Source organism: Leuresthes tenuis, unplaced genomic scaffold (genome assembly GCF_036924035.1).
Source record: "Leuresthes tenuis unplaced genomic scaffold, fLeuTen1.0.hap1 SCAF_8, whole genome shotgun sequence".
Classification (NCBI taxonomy): Eukaryota; Metazoa; Chordata; class Actinopteri; order Atheriniformes; family Atherinopsidae; genus Leuresthes; species Leuresthes tenuis.
Window position 1 is genome coordinate 21,867,719 of NW_027325362.1, and position 19,007 is coordinate 21,886,725.

Below are 19,007 nucleotides of genomic sequence, written 5' to 3' on the forward strand. Positions count from 1 at the left end.
CAGTGCTGTTCTTAGAAAAATTCTGTAAAGCCTACGCTTTTATGAGCAATTACTTTAATCCCAGAAATTACAACAACTACCAAAAAAACCATACTCTCCATGTTACATTTTTGTTCTGTCCGTTATAGAACTTTAATAACGCTTCTCGTCCGAACAATTTGTTCACAGTCCGGGGCTGTGGAACACAAAAAGTAACATTAAATATGGTAGGCAATGATTGAAAACGAGGCTCTCGGATAGGAAAAGATGTGACACAGTTGATGTTTAAGACATTCTCTTTTCCCGACTTTCAAAATTAGGTTCTCTTTAAATGCATGCCTTAAGAGCAACATTTACATGCGAACGAGTAGGGAAATAATATCACGACGTGATTTCTCTCGTCGTGCGCTTGAAACTTGATTTTACAGGCTGGACACAAAAGGACGTCCCTTTGCAGACCGTCTAATCGATATCAGAATAAATTACACGACGGAATTTTCAGAACGGTTGTTGACTGTTTGCCGCTTGTCGTTTGTCTCGAATTCAAGTATATGGCAGGATTAATTCCACCGTTGCCTTAAAATGTATCAGTGGTAAAAGTGAATTGATGCGTTACAAAACAGCGTCACCCTATCTTCTGTGCTCAGCTGCTTGTGACTGTTCTAAGATGGCGCCGTAAAAGCCGTGGTTTGTTTTCCATGGGTGTAAAGTATGTTTAAGTGCATTAACCGAACGGCCCACATTGCGAGATATCTTCAGTCAACAGGAAGCGGCGTCCGTATTAACCAACATTTCGAGTAAGGTAAATGTTTGAGGTTTTGGTTAAAACTGTTCATTTATTTTTACACTCAATGTCAAGTTGGCTTGCTACCAACTTAACGTTAGTGGCCTAAGCCGGTGTTTATTGACCTAGCTAAGCCTCGACACTGTTAGCAGTGTTGCTACATTACGAGGTAGCTAAACCAGTTTGTATTCGGTACTCCGCTGTGATTTTCATTAGTTTTTTTTTCCAACGGGCGTTGGAATTAAACGTTTTCCCAGAACTAGACGAGGCAGTCCCGTTGCTATTTCGATACTGGCTAACTTTTCTGGAGCAGTTGCTTCTGATTAATCAAGCTAATGCTAGTGTCCCTTTTGTGACCGGGATTATGTTATGTCCTCCACCGGCTGAACCACAGGCTGTCACCGTCGTGCTCAGTGCCAGTGAAGCTGTTGTAAGCATATGTTTATTAGTCAACTTCACACGTTTTTGTTTGTTGGTTTTAAAAATGTGTGCCATCTTAATATTTATTTCAGATTAGCAGTGACGCTGAAGTAATCACAAAAACGTGTCGCAACAGGCTACTTGTTGGCATTCCGCCGTGTTTCCAGAACTACCTAAAATATTTTTATTCGTTGACAGTATTGTTTCAGCCACGAGTTTACCAACAGCAGTGATACTATGGGTAATTGATCGTTTCTGAGTTCCGTAACTTAAATCCCAAGGAGTCATTGGAAGCATGCTTTTGTTTTGTTTTTGTTTTTTTGTCAGTGCTGAAATAGCGATTGTCCGTCCTGTTGGGCTCCATTAAGTATGAATGTGTCAGGAAAGACTCCTTACTTGGCTAAACTTTACTACCTTCCTTCCCTCCCGCTGCAGGCTGGTGTCATCCTTCCCATTCAGAATGACCGACCCAGCAGTAAAGAGGGTGGTCGGTGATATAATTCGCTCTCCAGAGGACAAGAGGGTTTACAGAGGCCTGGAGTTTACCAATGGCTTACAGGCGATGCTCATCAGTGATCCAACCACAGACAAATCCTCGGCTGCTTTGGATGTCCACATAGGTAAAGTGTTATTTTAGTACTGCTGTTTTGCCGTGGACTGATGACTTTCATCAAGTAGTTTGATCTAATAATTATAAACAGATTACTGTAATTTCACCATCGGGTAATCTTTATTCTATTCTGAGGGTAACCTTTGTGTAGTATTTACTGTTTCTATTGCAATCTTTTTAATGCCTGAGTGTAACTTTGCTATCTACCCAGCGTTTGTGCTGTTTAGAGTCCTGGCAATAATTGTAACAATGTGTTGATTTTTCAGCTGTCTGTTCTGTCTGACTAAGGCAAGTTAAGTTAGAGCACAATTCGTACACAAGTGCTAAGCATCACCTTATTGGTTGTAGTGTATGAAGAGGAGTTTATGAAATGTTTTAACATCCTCATGTTTTCAGCGAACGATATACTTGAATTATTAAAAAAGAAAAATTTATTTTTTTACATGTTAGCTTTAGATAGCTTCGCCTGGCCTTTCGTCGTAGAGGCCTCTGACAAGTAAAGACCTCGGAGGATTGACCCGGTTCGTGTGTTCATTTTCTCTGCTGTTCACAGGTTCACTTTCGGACCCCGAGAACATCTCAGGCCTGGCGCACTTTTGTGAACACATGCTGTTCCTGGGAACGCAGAAGTATCCCAAGGAGAACGAGTACAGCCAGTTCCTCAGCGAGCATGCGGGGAGCTCCAATGCCTTCACGAGCGGGGAGCACACCAACTACTACTTTGACGTGTCCCATGAGCACCTGGAAGGAGCTCTTGATAGGTACTTTCACGGGGATTTGGTGGGGTTCATTTTACTTGGTACCTTTTCATCCTTGGTTCGATTCATTTGACTCTTGCTCGGCTTTGTATGTGCAAATTTGACTCTGTACTGACTTAAAAGTTCATCAGTCTTTTTTTTATTTAGTTATTTTTTTTAGCCAGCGTGGTTGTTTGGTTACCAGCATGCTGCATACTCATCCATGAGAACTGCCCAGTCATTGTCTGCCCGTTTGCGGTTACCAGAGCAGCCTCTTTTGTACCCATTGGTTGGGTTCCTGTTCCCCTTCAGGCTTGGAACTTCAGGTAGAGGGTGAGACTGATGTCCTTAGCTTTGCAGGGGGCCCATTCTCACGTCCCAGCTGTGTTGGTTTGGAAAGGGCAACCTATAAGCTTACCTGATTAGAAATGAATGACAGTCCAGCAAGCACCTGTCTCAGTGGCATCGGCTCATTGTTCTCACGCGCTGGTGAATTGTGAAAGCCATCTGGACCGCAGTGGTAGGAAAGGACAATGCAAACCCAGCTCAATTATTGATGAAAACACTGTCTGAAAGGATCCTATGTGTCACTATCTCCCTCTCTTTTTATTCCCATGCTAATTTTCTAAAAAGGCTATAGATCTCTTACACATTATGTCTGGATGGTTTAATTAAACTGAACATTTTAGATGAAGCTTTCAGCAGAAAAATCGGTCATGCTGTCTGCTCCTTGTGATCAAAAGGAAAGCCTGTTTTCTTTTTGTTGTTTTTTTTTCCCTGTAACATTGTGCAATTCAGCTGGAATTTGGTAATGCTGAGCATCTCGAAATAAGAAGCGTGACTTTTTTTTAATGTGCATTTGAAGAACACAGCATCTTATGCTTCAAATGCCTTCCTCCACAAAAGATCACGGTGAAGAAGCTTGGCAGTTGAATGTATCAGACGTCCTTTGCATTCCCTTATTTTAGTGGCGGTTTTTATGCAAATTTTTTTTGAGTGCCCTGCTGTGCACACTAACAGTTGTCACCTAATGTGGAATACAATTGTTTATTTTTTACAAAGCCTGATTCTGTGGCTATGCGGCACGCTGATTTCTTCTCGTCATTCTCAATCTCTGCAGGTTTGCCCAGTTCTTTCTGTGCCCCCTGTTTGATGAGAGCTGTAAGGACCGGGAAGTGAACGCTGTGGACTCTGAGCATGAAAAGAACCTGATGAACGATGCCTGGAGGCTTTTTCAGCTGGAGAAAGCCACCGGCAACCCAAACCATCCCTTCAGTAAATTTGGAACAGGTAGAAACCCTCAAGAATTTTCACCAGACTAAGCTGAAATGGTCTATCATGAAATGATTCAGTCTTTTTTTTTTTGCATCTCTCCTCTATTGTTATGGTTGGTCACATTAATATATGCTCCTAAGTTGTGTTCACAATAACAGCCGTGCTGTTGGACAGCATGAAAGCAGTAGTACCTGTTGCAGAGCTGCACTGATGGGATTTTTAGATGTTGGCTTTGCTCACTGTCTGAGCTGAATCTGATCACTAGTGTTAAGCTTGCAGTTTTCAGTGACCTCCACAAAGGTTATTATTGGTTTTAGTTATCCAAATGAAAAATGAGTGCCTCATGGAAAGCTGTCATAAGGGAAAGAATCTCCTGTCAGGAAAGGGATTTTATCTGTCACAATGAATTTCCAGATCACAGTCACATGCACTCGGAGCGTCTTTGAGCTCGAAATAACCACCCGATGGTCTTAATTTCTATAATCTCTGTTCCAGTTTCAGGGAAGAGGAGGATCAGGCAGGCCTGAAAGCTGGCTGCTCTCACAGCCAGCAAACAAAATCTCTGGACTGTAGCTCTGTGACTTTCCCTGGCTCTAGATGTAGCCTGTATCTGACCTGTATTTCATAAAGATATTCGTGTACTTCTCATACTTTTATGAGTACAGTCTACAGTATCTTAAAAATAAAAAAATGCTCCCGCAGTCACAAGCTCAAAAAAAAAAAAAAGTAGCTGACATGGTTCCTGCACTGCTCGCGAACTGTCCATATCCCATAATGTGCGGCTAAAGGGCTTGTGTTTCTGAAGCTATTTATTCAAACCTCATTAATAATTCCAGTTGAAAGGGAAGTTCAGCCTATGACATTCGATGCTTTTTATTGACCAGTATATATAGCCGTGTTAGCGAAAAGTTTGGGGTTGTTTGTGTCTAACTAACATCTACGGGGTGGATTCGATATTTCTTGTAGGTAATAAATTGACACTCGAGACCAGGCCGTCGAAAGATGGGATTGACGTCCGCCAGGAGCTCCTGAAATTTCATTCAACATATTACTCTGCTAACCTCATGGGGCTGTGTGTGTTGGGAAGAGGTAAGAAGCTCATTTCTTATAAATCTACATTCTGAACAGTGATCAGTCTGCCTCTTCAGCAAAAGAAACAACCACAAAGATACTTAAGGTGACCGTAATAAAGACACAAAACTGCCAAAAACAGAGAGATGAACAACAAAACAGTTGCATAACAAAAGACTAATAAAGGCCTCTGAACAGATCGAATGTTTACTGGAGTCAAAGAGCGATGTTTGGCTTTGGTTTACCTGCTGAGTGTCACTGAGATGAATTAAACAATCACGAGCATCTCATACACATTTATGGTTTGGGCCGACATAAAAGGGACCATTTTATTATCTTTGTCTGAGGTGTCCAAAGCAATAAATGCTGTTCTAGATTGTTCCACTTCAAATCGAATACGATGCATTGTGTGTCTGCTGCGTACAGATGCTCTTTGTATTTCTATCCAATGACACGTTGAGGGTTAAATGTGAACTTATGTCACGGCTTTTCAGAGTCGCTCGACGAGTTGACGTCCATGGTGGTGAAGCTTTTCGGAGAGGTGGAAAACAAGAATGTGCCCATCCCAGAATTCCCTGAGCACCCCTTCCAGGAAGAACACCTTAGAGTGAGACCAATTTGCTTTCTTTGCTGTCATCTTTTTAAAAAAAACATTTTTCTGCAATTGACGGCTTTATGCTGTATCGGTTCTTTTTTTCTCTTTTTTTTCTCACATAGTTTTTGGTGCTTTGTTTGGAAAATTCACTCAAATACTTCTCCATTATGGCATGGATGCACATCTTAGTAAAGGTGGTTCTTCTTCTGTTACAGCAATTCTACAAAGTGGTTCCTATCAAAGACATTAGGAACCTGTATGTGACTTTTCCCATCCCAGACCTGCAGAAGTACTACAAATCTAACCCCGGGCACTATCTGGGACATCTGATTGGTCACGAAGGGCCTGGAAGTTTGTTATCTGAGCTGAAATCTAAAGGTACCGGGGCACAGTGTTGACCTGCAGCCTGATGGCAAACAGACAGAAAATGTCATAAACTGAAGATACTTCAAAGTGTTTTTATAATAAACGGAAGGAAATGTTTTTAAGGCTGGGTGAACACTCTCGTTGGAGGGCAAAAAGAAGGAGCCAAAGGATTTATGTTCTTCATCATCAACGTGGACTTGACTGAGGAGGGGCTCTGTAAGTACTGCGTGTTTTTTCCCTTCATCTTTGTCTGTTTTGCATGTGATTTATAAACTGAAAAAAGGAAAGTAAATCTATAATCACAGTTCTGATCTGTCCGTGTAGTGCACGTTGAGGACATCATCTTCCACATGTTCCAGTACATCCAGAAACTGCGCACCGAGGGGCCTCAAGAATGGGTGTTTGCAGAGTGCAAAGTAAGTCTTTATGACTTTATTTCCGATGGGCAGGACAAACAGGGCCACTTATTGAGAGGTAGCCGCTACCTTTTATAAAGCAGCGCAGGGTTCAAAGCTGCCAGCCACTCTGCTAACGCTAACCCTGTCAGATGAAGCTGGGTGTTATTGATTAGCAGGAGGATGTTAGGCTCTTACAGCCGCAGAAGATGCAGCTCGGTTCAGTGCTCATTTTTCTGTGGTGTCGCTGTCTCCTGTGGGGGCAGAGAACAGCCTTTTGTCTTTCTCTTTCTTTTTTTTTTTAATTTGAACAGACTGCTTTAGCCTTGACTTTTTATCAGCCTCATCACCAGCAACAGTCGATGTCCAGCGGATCTGCTGATCAGCCCCACAAAAGGGCTTTTTGTTCCTTAGTAGTGATCATTTTTGTCTGACATGTTAGACAGCTGGGATAAAAAGACACAATGACAATACGTTTATCTGCAATTCTCCTGCGTTGCGACTTTGTCCATTTGATCGGTTAGCTGATAAAAAACAACATTGATGGCACCAGTGCCTTTCTATCAAAGTTTCCAGATTATCAAACGCATCAAACAGACACTGGGTGTAGCGCCTCCCTCTGTGCACGCTCTCTCTTCATTGGTAACAATTACAAATGGGAGCTGGTGCTCATAAAAGATGCCACGTAGACGCAAGCCCTAAGTCAGCTTTATGAACTGCGTCCAACTGTATAAAGCTGTATGTGTCGTGACTTCACTGGTTCCACCCTCCTCCGTTTCTCTTTGCAGGATTTAAGCAAGGTAGCCTTCAGGTTCAAGGACAAGGAGCGACCCCGTGGCTACACCTCCAAAGTGGCTGGTTTACTACACGTAGGTTCACTTTTTTTCAGCTCCAAAGGTTGTTTCCAAGGAGACGGAATGCGGCTCATTGTGTCCACACCTGCTGCCGTCATCACACTGCCGGCTGCTGACTCTGTTTTGAGGCCGACACTGAAGCGCAGTCGGATTTAAGCTAGCTTTTATTTTTAGAGCGATCACTGTATGACTCTCCCAGCAGGTAGTTAAATACATGATAGTTACTCCTGTGCTAATTAAAGGAATCGTGTTACACCAAACATGGCTGTAGAGCTCCTCCTCTGCATCAATTCTAACAGGTTTCAGAGAGTTCTTACATTGTACATGCATTATAAGATGGAACACAGTTGCATCAGTCGGTTTAATCCCCATTTTCTCACAGTTTTTAGCTATTAAGTCATGAATTTCTTAGTGTACCAAATAGCTCGTATTACTAACAATTATTTAGCCTTGTGGAAAATGTTGAATTGAGATGTTTCTGCAGATGTTATACAGCTAATCCTAGAAGACAGAAATCACACCGTGTGTCCTCTTCTAACAAGTATCTCCTGTACGTGTTGTAGTACTACCCTCTTGAGGAAGTACTAGCAGCGGAGTACCTTTTGGAGGACTTCAGGCCGGATCTGATCGAGATGGTGCTCGACAAGCTGAGACCGGAAAACGTCAGGTCAGTGTGACAAACGTAGCCTCGGGTCGTATAACCCTTACATTTAGACAACTGATTCCAAAAAAAAATGAAAAGCAGTCACTCAGATATTCAGTAAATTCATCAAATTTGCCCTAACAGATGAAAGCAGGTTGCACAAACTTAGAAAAGATGTGAGACATCTTGGTTCAGACATCGAAGAAGCTAACCTCAACACAGCCTCAGTGTTGCATTTCCATCCAGGTATCCGTAGTCCATCGTCACGTCAACCCCTTCTCCCTGGATAGAAGTAGTTTTTCCTGGTCCTCCTACGATCCACAATCTTATTTTGTTTCTTCGCATGTTAAGATGAGGCGACTGTTTCCACGCCACTAAGTGTTCAACCGGTTCCCTCTACTCGGCCTCTGGTCCATCACCGACACGCCCAACAACCGCAGAGTCATCTGTTGTGGAGTGTTTGTGGAGGTGTGCAAAGTGAAGAGAAGCTCAGAACGTACAGTCCCCCGTGGGCTTCCTGCGCTGCTGCAGGCAGCAACCTCTATTATCTTTGGCGTCTCGCAGAATAGTGCAGGCTCAATTGTGATAAAAGCGCTGGGGAAAAAAATCAATGAACATGCGTCTGATGCGAGGTTGTTTGCATAAAGGGGCAGTGCAAAATCTAACCTAACTGGATCAAATGTGAGAAAAACACTCGCATCTCACGGAGCCAACAGCGTACGTAACGAGCTCCGACAGAAGCTTCTATATATATGTAACCGTATCTTTTTTTCTTTCTTTCTTTCCACCTTTCCAGAGTTGCTGTGGTGTCAAAGTCATTTGAGGGGCAAACGGACAAGACAGAGGAGTGGTACGGCACGCACTTCAAACAAGAGGCCATCTCTGAGGAGACCATCAAGGTGACATTTCTTTGGACATTCCCGCCTTCTCGTTTTTCCGCTCTTTGGTGAAAAACGATTGGCTGTCGTTTAGAAAGACTCCGCCTCCTGATTGTGCACCTGTGTTTCAGAAATGGGGAGATGCCGACCTGAACGGTAAGTTCAAATTACCGATGAGAAACGAGTTCATCCCCACCAACTTTGAGATCTACACTCTGGAGAAAGACGCTCCTTCGGTTCCCACTTTAATCAAGGTAAGTGTTTTTTGCTGCACGGCTCTGTTATCAAAGCTCTTCTCTGCCCAAGCACAGCAGGCTGTCCCCCGCTTCGAAACGAAAGCCACTGAACCTTTCTTCTAATCGCAAACGGACCTGTTAGAGTAACTTTCTCAGATTTCTGGGAATAAAAGTCATTCCCTGCTCGGAGCCTCGGTGGCGACCGTGAAAATGACTGCTGTCTGTCTGGCGTTCTTTTCTTCTAGGACACTGCTATGAGCAAGGTGTGGTTCAAGCAAGATGACAAGTTCTTCCTTCCCAAGGCATGCCTGAACTTTGAGTTCTTTAGGTACGTACTTTATGATGAGAAATGTATACTTAAGAAAAAGATGGGGGCACAAAAGTCTGTGTTTAAAAGTGGTTCTCCCACAAAGTCCAGTCCACTGTTCTGCTTTAACCAGATTAAAAAAGCAGCTGAGTGATTAAAGGAGCAGTGTGTCATGATTTAGTAACAGAAATTAAATATAATACATATAACTACAATGTTAGTGTTTATAGTCACTCGATGAAAGGAGGCGAAACTGTTGATTCACGCGAGTTTATATTTACAAAACACTAATATAACGCAGAACAATTCACTGCAAGTTATCTTTTCACAGAATATCAAACCAAATGTAACATCTATTTATAATTTATATCTCTAAATGTTACCTCAGAACTTGAGAAGGTGGGTTCACTTGAAGGAGAAGACATGGTGACACATTTGGATGGATGTGTTTGGTAGTGTGTGCAGCACGCAGCGTCAGGCCACCTTAGTTTCTCCTACCATGGAGTGTTGCGTTCAATGCACAATCGGAAATGACAGAATCTGACGATCAACGGAACTTCCACACTGCTCCTTTAAGTGGCTTTATTTTACAGCTCCGGTGGTTAATAGAACATTTTATAAAAGACTGAAATACTCTGTTACTGATTTTGGGAACACTGAATGTCACCGATGGGGTCCGAATAAGGTAAGTAGCGTTGATGGAGACGCTTCTATACGATCTGGAGAGGCTGAGACCGCAAACTGAATGCAACTGGTATTGGATTGTATAGGTGAGCACGTGTACCATCACATCCCTGTAAACTGTAGTTTGTTCATATTGAGTAACATGCACTGTTGTTCTTGCAGTGCCTTCTGTACCCTGAGAAGACCCATTTCTCCATCCTTTGTGTGACTGTTGCAATTTATCTCTACAGCCCGTTTGCATATGTGGACCCACTGCATTGTAACATGGCATATTTGTACCTGGAGCTCCTCAAGGACTCCCTGAACGAGTATGCATATGCAGCCGAGCTAGCTGGCTTGAACTATGACCTCCAAAATACCGTCTATGGGATGTATGTAAGTATTCAGAATCCACCTCCCATCGCCCTCTCGCTGCATCACAGACCTCACGCCCCCTAAATCATCCTCAGACTGAGCTGCTGTGGCTCAGCCAGGCCTGGGTTTTTATTAGTTTCATCCTATGTGATGAAACTTGAACAATTTCAGGAAAATACACTGAAATATTGGTCAAACATAATTTGAGACTGTCGTGAAGTGATTCCAATCAATGAACTTAACCTTTCCACACACCTTCCAACCCAGGTTTGGCAGGTCTGTCCTGTCTTCCCTCCACATCTCTGTTCATTCTTTATCCCTGCGAGCACCTCAGACTGTTTTATCTCTCCGTATCAGATTGCCTCCCTCAGATGTATCTGGGTTTAAATGCACACGTGTGGCGTTTCTACCTACGAAACGAGATTGGTTTCCAAATTTGATCTGAGAGCGCTGGTGATGCGAGTCGTCTGTAGGAAAAGTTTTCAGTTGTTGCGGAAAACAAAGCTGGTGTGGCTGCATATACATACTCTTCTTCTTCTTCTTTTTATATATGCACTGTGGGTTGTTTCTTTTTTTTTTTTGGCCAATCCTTCATCCCAAACAAACATGTTTGTTTTGTTCTTTTCTTCCTCCCATTAGTCGCTACCTTTACGCTGACCCCCTGCACTGCAACATGACCTACTTGTTACTCAGGTTACTGAAGGATGATTTAAAAGAGTATACATATGCAGCCCGCCTGGCCGGCCTTGTGTATGGCGTAGCCTCAGGGATGAATGCCATCCTCGTAAGTAAAGCTGCTTGAAGTGTGGAGGGAAGTGTGGCTTGCTGGTCAAGGGTCCGATCTGGGGGCTTTAACAGAGTGAAAATGGCTTTGGCTTTCTGTGCTCGGTTTGATTGTGTGAGCTTTTGTCCTGTTTATCCAACCTGTAGAACGTATACAATGTCAAACCTAATGCCATGAAACTGATGGGTAGCTCTACATAAGCTGAATAAATTTTGGCTTATTTCTTCTTGTAATTGAAAGACTTTACTGCTTAATAACAGGTCTGTCCTGTCTTCCCTCCACATCTGTTCGTTCTTTATCAGCCCTTCTTCCCTGCGAGCACCTCAGACTGTTTTATCTCTCCGTATCAGATTGCCTCCCTCAGATGTATCAGAAAATACTGTGTGACAGCAGCCTCCTGAAACCATGGAGGCTCTGGAGAACAGTAACTATTCATCTCTCAGCTTTAAAAACAATTTGAGAGCTTCGGCTTTTGTGATGAATCAGCTGCCTTCATGGAGAGGTGCGCACAGATGTTGCATCTGGTCCTGATGGGCCTTGCCAAGGAATTATCTTGGAGGGAATGTCCTTCCATTTCATTAGAGGAGGGCACACATTCCCACACTGTTTTCTAAGTTTAAGGTTTAACGTGCCCCGACATGCTATCGTTTTCACGATTAGTGGTAAAAGAAAAAAGAAAAAAGAATGGCTCTAGTGTCATAAGTTGATCTTTTGACATATTTGGAGTCGCATTTCTGAAGCTCACAAGAGTATCTAACAGCGGTGTTGGAGGTGGATCTGTATCCAGAGGGTTTGGTGTCATTAGAGCTGGCTTTGGCTTTGGCTTTTTCCATTTTCTTCCCCTCTATCAGAACAAATTGAGGGCGCCCTGTTTTTTCTTTGTGGCCGTACTGAACTGAAGCATGCATAATGGAGAGGTTGAGCCAAAGGGAGGAATGTGGGTCGGACGTTGCTCAGTCAGTGGCCGGGTTCAACTCAGTTCCCTCCATTTTCAAACGGAGCCGTTTGAGCCACACAAAAATCCACTCACCGATAAGTGAAACCGGTTTGCTGTGGGGGTGTTTTGCCACACTAACATTCTGCTCCCTTCCTGGTGACCGGATGAGCCGTCCGTCTGCGGTGCATTTATGACCGATGTGTGCCCAGAGATGGCTGTTGAACACCCTTTGCGTAGCTGTGCGTTTGGCTGCATGTATTTTACACGAGTCAGCAGTATCGCTTTGGCTGGCCGTCCATTTGTCAAGGTCAAAGCTGGGGAGACATTACTCTGCACGGGTGTCGCCGCAGGGACTTGGCGAGGAACGGAATGAGTCTGATGCGTAGCTGTGTAGGTTTTGCTGAATCATACGGGACCACAAGGTGTGCATGACGCTGCAAAAATGGAAGCTTTAAATAACCTTGATTTGCGTAGAGAAGTGCACCATCAGCCCCTCGGCTCTGTTTGGTCTCCTTGAGAGACTGTAGTGAAATATTGAATCAAAATGTGGGATTTTTCTAGACCTGGAGCTGGTTTTAAGCTCCATTTGATCACGTTTATGTCCGTGTAGAATATTTAATGAGACGATGCCGGCGTTCATCAGGAGAACTTAGAACTGGAGTGTTGATAACAGCTGAGGCTCCGGGAGTTAGCTTTAACAGGAGCCTGCTTTAGGGTCTGTGTGGCGGCGTTCTGAGGGTTCGGTGAAATGAGTTGGCCCCACTTTATTCCCTGTCAAACTTTCACCTTTGATCTGGCACTCTGTCGGGCTCGTTGGTCTCGCAGTAACCTGGCCTCCCGTCTCCTGTCTGTGTTTGCCGCAGCTTTCTGTCAAAGGCTACAACGACAAACAGCACATTCTGCTGAAGAAGATCATTGAGAAGATGGCGACCTTTGAAATAGACGAGAAACGCTTCGACATCATCAAAGAAGCAGTAAGTCGGGGTTCATCGCCGCAAAGCTTTGATGGGTCACGTTTTAACTTTAACTGCCTTTTTGTCCAGTTTTTTCTGTTTTGTTAATTTTTTTACGTTGATCTGACTGCTTCCTTCATCTCTCTTCAGTACATGAGGTCTTTGAATAACTTCAGAGCCGAGCAGCCTCACCAGCACGCCATGTACTACCTCCGTCTGCTCATGACTGAGGTCGCTTGGACCAAAGATGAGCTCAAAGAGGCCCTAGATGGTGAGATGTGGCTCTATATTGTAACGTTTTTAATTTTACTCTGGTCCCAGAGGACCTGCCCCTGGGCTTATGAATTGAAAGTTAAATGTCACGGTAGGTGTAGGAGTTGTAAGTTGATAAGAAATGATCCAGAAAACTCAATTCGTAGGTTTGCATTACGTAGGTGTCCAACTGGACGGCTCAGGCTGTTTTTTATTGATGTATTCAGACTTCAGTTTTTCTCCTTTAAAACCCTCATTTGAATGCGGCAGCTGTTCTGCAGCAGATGCTTCCCTGGCTGCAGTCTCTCCTCTTTGCTGCGCCTGTCTGCAGCCTGAAGGGCAGGTCGTTGTATTTTTAGCTTACACCGAGTGTCCTCGGATTCACGTGAAACTCCTGTAACATGCAGGCTCGGGGCCTGGAGCTCAGTCACTCGGACCTCCGGGCACCACAGTTTGTTCCCTCATCGTGAACATGTAGCTGTTGCCTTGTTGGAGACAGGAATGTAATACAATGAGTACAATGCTTTTGGACTGACCCTTGTCTGTGATCTCCATTCCAGATGTAACTCTCCCACGCCTCAAGGCCTTCATACCTCAGCTATTGTCACGGCTACACATTGAAGCCCTCCTCCATGGCAACATCACCAAAGAGGTTTGTTCAGAGTCTTTGGGAAACCGAATGTGGGAATCTATTTTCCATGATGGATTTCTACTTGTACTGCTCGGTTTGATTATGCCGAATTGTAGAAAAACCTCAGTTAAAAAGCTCTTTGCATTCAAAATGTGTGCGATAATATTCGTGGGGAAATGAACTCCCATTCACGTGTTGTTTCTCCTCCTGTTTCCTCTCTGCAGTCTGCTCTTGGCATGATGCAGATGCTGGAGGACACGCTCATTGAGCACGCTCACACAAAGCCCCTCCTCCCGAGCCAGCTGATTCGCTACAGAGAGGTGCAGGTTCCAGACGGTAGGTCTCGTGCTACTCGCCGCTCGCCTACGCACGCGATAAGCTCCGTTAATCACACTTTCCCAGTCATGACCGTCTCCATGGGGACCGCGCAGAACAGTCCTTACCCAGCGCGACCGCCGTACTCCCCCCTCCCCTCAGCAACTCAAACGACAGAGCAAACGACCTTTTTGTTTAGATTCGGCCATCTGCAATATGTGGAGAAACCCAGAGCTGCTCAGGCCACCTGGTGCTCGCTCAGCAGGTCCGTAAGGACTCCCTGCATCACACGGCCTCACCTCATCCTCAATTCAAAGGCAGCCTGATCACAACGGCCTCAAACAAACTGAAGGGAGTTTTCAACATGTGAGAGCGGCTGGCTTCGCTCTCATGTTCGGCAGGAAATAAACCTTTAAGTCCAGATGAAAGGCTGGAGGAGAGCAGTCTGGAGCCACTCCGCTCCAAAGCAAAATTGATTTATTTTTTTTTTTTTAAAGCAATCAGTGTTCTGGAGAGTGTCACAGCTGTCCTCTGTCTGAACTTTGGTTTTAAACTGCAACACTCTGCCTCGAGCAAAGTGCTGAGAACCGAAACGGCTCATCTTTACGTCAGCGGGCATCGCTCGCCCTGAAAGAGCCGATGCAGGAGCGGATCCTGTGAACATGTACCCGAATTCATATGAAAGCCCATCAGGACGCACAAAGGGCTGCCTTTGAGGGTTATTTCTGAAAGTCTCCCGGCTTCAGTGCTGCTTTCGTTTAGCTTTTTAGATGCATGCATCTCAGACTGAATTCTCATTTTGACGACACTGTGCTGTTCCTCTCAGGCGGCTGGTATGTTTACCAGCAGAGGAATGAGGTTCACAACAACTGCGGCATTGAGATCTACTACCAGACAGACATGCAGACCACCCACGACAACATGCTGTTGGAGCTGTTCTGCCAGATCATCTCTGAACCCTGCTTCAACACCCTGAGAACCAAAGAGCAGCTGGGTGAGACAACGAAACATCGACACGCTGTTTGTCTGTTTTTCCTTTGAACCGCATCCCTCTGGCTGGAAAAGTGAGCTCATATATTTCTCCCTTCCATTGTAAGGTTACATCGTGTTTAGCGGGCCGCGGCGGGCAAACGGGGTGCAAGGCCTGCGCTTCATCATCCAGTCGGAGAAGGCGCCCCACTACCTGGAAAGCCGCGTGGAGGCCTTCCTCAGCACCATGCAGAAAGCCGTGGAGGACATGAGCGAAGAGGCCTTCCAGAAACACATCCAGGCCCTCGCCATCCGCCGCCTGGACAAGCCGAAGAAGCTGTCTGCCGAGTGTGCCAAGTACTGGGGAGAGATCATCTCTCAGCAGTATAACTTTGATCGAGGTGAGCCCAACAGGCATTCCTCCTCGCCTTCTTGCAGCCTCATCAATATTTTGGTCAGTCTCAGGAAAGCTGCTTAAAGTTGCACAAACTGGGATCGATTTAAAGCCTGCAATGATCTTCAGCCAGGGCACGCCTCTCCATTGCAGCACTCTGTGGAGTGTCGTAATGGACGGTCATGGTCATGATTCACTTGTAATCTGCCTGAAGCCCCGAGTGACGACAGCAACACCAAAAAGCTACTCGAGGGAGGAGTGACGAAGGCTGATACTTTCAATGTTAGAGCCAGGCTAGCTAACTCTCTCTCACACACACACACACACACACACACACAAAGCCAAGGGAACAGAAAGATGCACCACACAGCCATTAATAAGACCTCACACTCAGTTTCAGAACCTGCGTGGTGACTTTGAAATGCTTATGGTGACGCTCTCCTTTCTCCCCTGCTGCGTTGCAGATAACATTGAAGTAGCACATCTGAAGACTTTGACAAAAGAGAACGTGATGCACTTCTACACAGTAAGTAGCTCAGCTCTGTCGCATGACGCCTCTTCGACGCAGTGGTCGTCACATCAGTCACATGTTACAGAGCTAAGAGATCATTTTATGTTTTTGATGCACATTTGAGCTGCATTATGATTTAAAAAAAAAAAAAATGGGCCCCGTCACAGACCACTGCTGCTGTTTGTTGCTTTTGTTTAAAGGCAGAGGAATAACCCAAGGGCTCGTGGTCTCTGAGAGGGCCGGGCTCCAGGCTGGGGGTCAGTTTAGCTTTATTTAATGTTGCATTAGAACGCTAAATGACATAAAAGATGAACGGATTCATGGAGACATTCTTTATGTATGAAATGTTGGTGTCAGAATGTCTCTTTGCTACACAGCAGCGACTGTACATTGGGTGCATTACTGGTCCAGTATCCTGTAGCACCTACTCTGTACGAGTGTGTGTGTGTGTGTGTGTGTGTGTGTGTGTGTGCACAGACACGCCCTCCTGCCTGTTATCTCCCATGGCCTCCTGCTTCTATTCATAGCCGCGGAGGTGACGCTGACACAGGATGCTCACAGCATATGAGCTGCCGTAATGACAGCCACTTTCAAGGCGGAATTATCTGAGCCCGGCAGAACCCTCTCCGGAGTGAAGCTAATGCATTTCTAATGTCTATCTGCAGCAATCGCAGACGCTGCTTTTTATTTCGCTTTTGGGTTCCCAAGCTGGCGCTGTTTGACCCACCACAGGGTGGTGCAAAACTCTGAGCCGTCTTCCCTATAATTTACCACCCCATGTGTCACTCTGCTTCGTTTGGATGGCGCGAGGGCTTTTAGACAAATAACTGGGGAGTGATGTTCTCCACCTGTGTGCTCGTCTCCTCAGGAGCGGCTGACAGTCGAGGGACCGAAGAGACACAAGGTGTCTGTGCACGTCCTGTCCAGAGAGATGGACTCCTGTAAGTATCTGAACACCTGCCGGGTGCTTCATTCGGACACCGAGTGAACTTGGTGGTGAATGAACTCCCTTTGTGTGTTCCAGGTCCAATAGTGGGAGAGTTCCCTGCCCAGAACGATGTCAACCTGGCCCCTGCTCCTTCCCTGCCTCAGGTAATCGGCGTGCTCTTTCTTTAAGCTTCTTCTTTTTGACCCAAACGGCTAAAACGAGGTGGTGTTGCTGTAACCTGTTCTGTCTCCACAGCCCACGCTGGTTCAGAACATGACTGAGTTCAAGAGGAGCCTGCCACTGTTCCCTCTGGCCAAGCCGCACATCAACTTCATGGCTGCCAAACTGTGAGCGAGGACGGCTGGGCGACGCACGGCGGCGGCAGCAGCGCGAGGCGGGGGAGGGGGCGCCAGCAAGGGGACCCCCCCGCTGTGTCCAACCTCTTTACCTTCTCCTCTCATCAGGAACGCGTTCACCTGACTGAGCCTGCATGTGTGTGTGTGTGTGTGAGTGTGTGTGTGTGGGCGCGCTTGCGTGTGTGCATGTGACTGTGCACGTGTGGCAGGTTGCAGCCACTAGAAGAGATGCTCGGTAACAAAAAGAATCACAAAGTTAGCGGTGGGTGTTTAAATAGCTGTGGTAACGATAGAGGTCTCACCCGACTCACCTCATGTTCAAGTCTCCCAGGAGACGAAACACGCTTCACAGTTCTGTGTCGGCTGTTGTAGAGGAAGTAGAACCTTAAATTAAACAAAAAAAGAGCCTTTACACAGGAGAGGAGCTGGGTTCTATTTGATTTATTCAGATGCTGCTTTGAGAATGGACTGCAGGTTTGATTGTGGAGGTTTCAAGTGAAGGTCTTGTTTCATGTGTTGGATGGGTGCGTCTGCCGTGCGACTCTCAGTCAAATGGAATGTTTTAATCAGATGGATGCATCTCTGAAGCCTTATTATGGTTTTAATCCGTGCTTGTTTTTAAATGTTTTCGCCCATCCACTGGTAAAATGTTGGGACTCTTTGAGAAAGCTGGGGGGTTTTTTTGTTAAGTTTTTAAAGCATTTTACAGCAGTTTGATTCAAACAGCTCAGGGGTAACTCCATGCTGTGTTTTTTTTTTTTTTTTAATTGGTAATAAATAATAAACCGCTCAACATGAATCAACATTCGTGCTTTGTTCACTTTGATGAAATCCTGGCGGCGGACACGTTTCTGGGGAGGTGTCACTTTGTAACGCTGTGCATCTGGATGCCAGACTTCCTGCAGCTCGTGCCTTTCCAAGCAGGCTTCAGTTAGTTTGTGTTTGCAGGGTCCTGCAGGCTCTGACCCACCGGCTCCTGCAGCCTATAGATGTCAAGAAAAGCTAAAAACGTTCCTTCTTCTTAATATATGCACTTCTGTCATTAAGCAATAAACCAGTGTGAGGCAGAGTGAACGTGGCTCCCAGAGGACCGTCCGCTCTGAGGCGTGGACGGTGACGTCAGCTTGGTGTGAGCGTGACCTGCTCTCAGGTGTTAACCCACCAAAAAAAAAAAGCTGCCAGCCGCTCTGTTCTAAACCAGCCAAGTCCACCCGTACACCTCACCTGCTTCTTCACCGCTCAAACGATGCTGTTCAGGTCTGAAGGACCAAATGTTGGAACGTAGGGAGCGCCGGCACGACTCTGCTGCGTCACAAGCTTCTTCGATGTATTCCAGCATTTTACGCCACTTTCACAATCCATTTAGGTTTTTCTTTTCTTTCCTTAAGCTCATTGCTGTGTTAAAAAGGCGCCATATTCTTTGTGGTCGAAGCCCAAAGACGAGCAGCAGCAGCAGCCTTTGGGCGGCATCTGAGGGCAGTTCTCAGTGTTCTAAAAGAAATCAGCAACATTACATATCAGACTTGGGTCGGGCCATGCACTGTTTTATCTTGTGATGTGATTTGTGAGTGATTTTAAAAGATTTAAATCGTTTTTTTTCCCTTACATTTCTGAATGTCTTCAGCGAACACGGCTGCTGAGAAGTTCTGCTGTCTTAAGTTTGGTCTTTTTATGTTTCCTGTGTGTGTTTCTAATGAATAAACTGGATGGACCCGTGTGTGTCGTTGCAAACTTCCTTGGACACGTCAGCATTTATTCACAGAACTCTTACGGCAGAAGCAACGACTTT

General features: G+C 45.3%; 2 protein-coding genes across 4 annotated transcripts in view; both read left to right on the plus strand.

The window, feature by feature from the left end:
- opn3 (opsin 3) overlaps positions 1-19,007 on the plus strand; it is a 200,632-nt gene that overhangs the window by 30,585 nt on the left and 151,040 nt on the right. The window lies entirely within an intron of this gene.
- Positions 629-18,935, plus strand: ide (insulin-degrading enzyme). 3 transcript variants are annotated; one of them, XM_072391414.1, is made up of 25 exons: positions 629-776; positions 1,619-1,803; positions 2,347-2,554; positions 3,651-3,820; positions 4,772-4,894; positions 5,371-5,483; positions 5,687-5,849; positions 5,961-6,053; positions 6,162-6,253; positions 7,021-7,101; positions 7,650-7,753; positions 8,526-8,628; positions 8,739-8,861; positions 9,089-9,171; positions 10,828-10,972; positions 12,773-12,883; positions 13,013-13,133; positions 13,675-13,766; positions 13,970-14,081; positions 14,887-15,054; positions 15,158-15,430; positions 15,888-15,949; positions 16,803-16,875; positions 16,959-17,026; positions 17,118-18,935. In XM_072391414.1, exons 1-25 carry the CDS (start codon positions 691-693, stop codon positions 17,211-17,213), a joined length of 3,048 nt encoding a protein of 1,015 aa, XP_072247515.1. In that variant the 5' UTR covers positions 629-690; the 3' UTR covers positions 17,214-18,935. The 3 variants fall into 3 exon arrangements, with proteins under 3 accessions (XP_072247515.1, XP_072247514.1, XP_072247516.1); XM_072391413.1 differs by lacking the exon at positions 10,828-10,972 and adding an exon at positions 10,065-10,209 and having other exon boundaries at positions 630-776; XM_072391415.1 differs by lacking the exon at positions 10,828-10,972 and adding an exon at positions 10,065-10,209 and having other exon boundaries at positions 690-781.

Excerpts from the sequence above, each read along its gene's own strand:
- ide (XM_072391414.1), top strand. The coding sequence starts at position 691 with ATGTTTAAGTGCATTAACCGAACGGCCCACATTGCGAGATATCTTCAG. Across the intron at positions 7,754-8,525 it reads CTGAGACCGGAAAACGTCAG|AGTTGCTGTGGTGTCAAAGT; the intron begins GTCAGTGTGACA and ends CCACCTTTCCAG. Across the intron at positions 8,629-8,738 it reads TCTCTGAGGAGACCATCAAG|AAATGGGGAGATGCCGACCT; the intron begins GTGACATTTCTT and ends CCTGTGTTTCAG.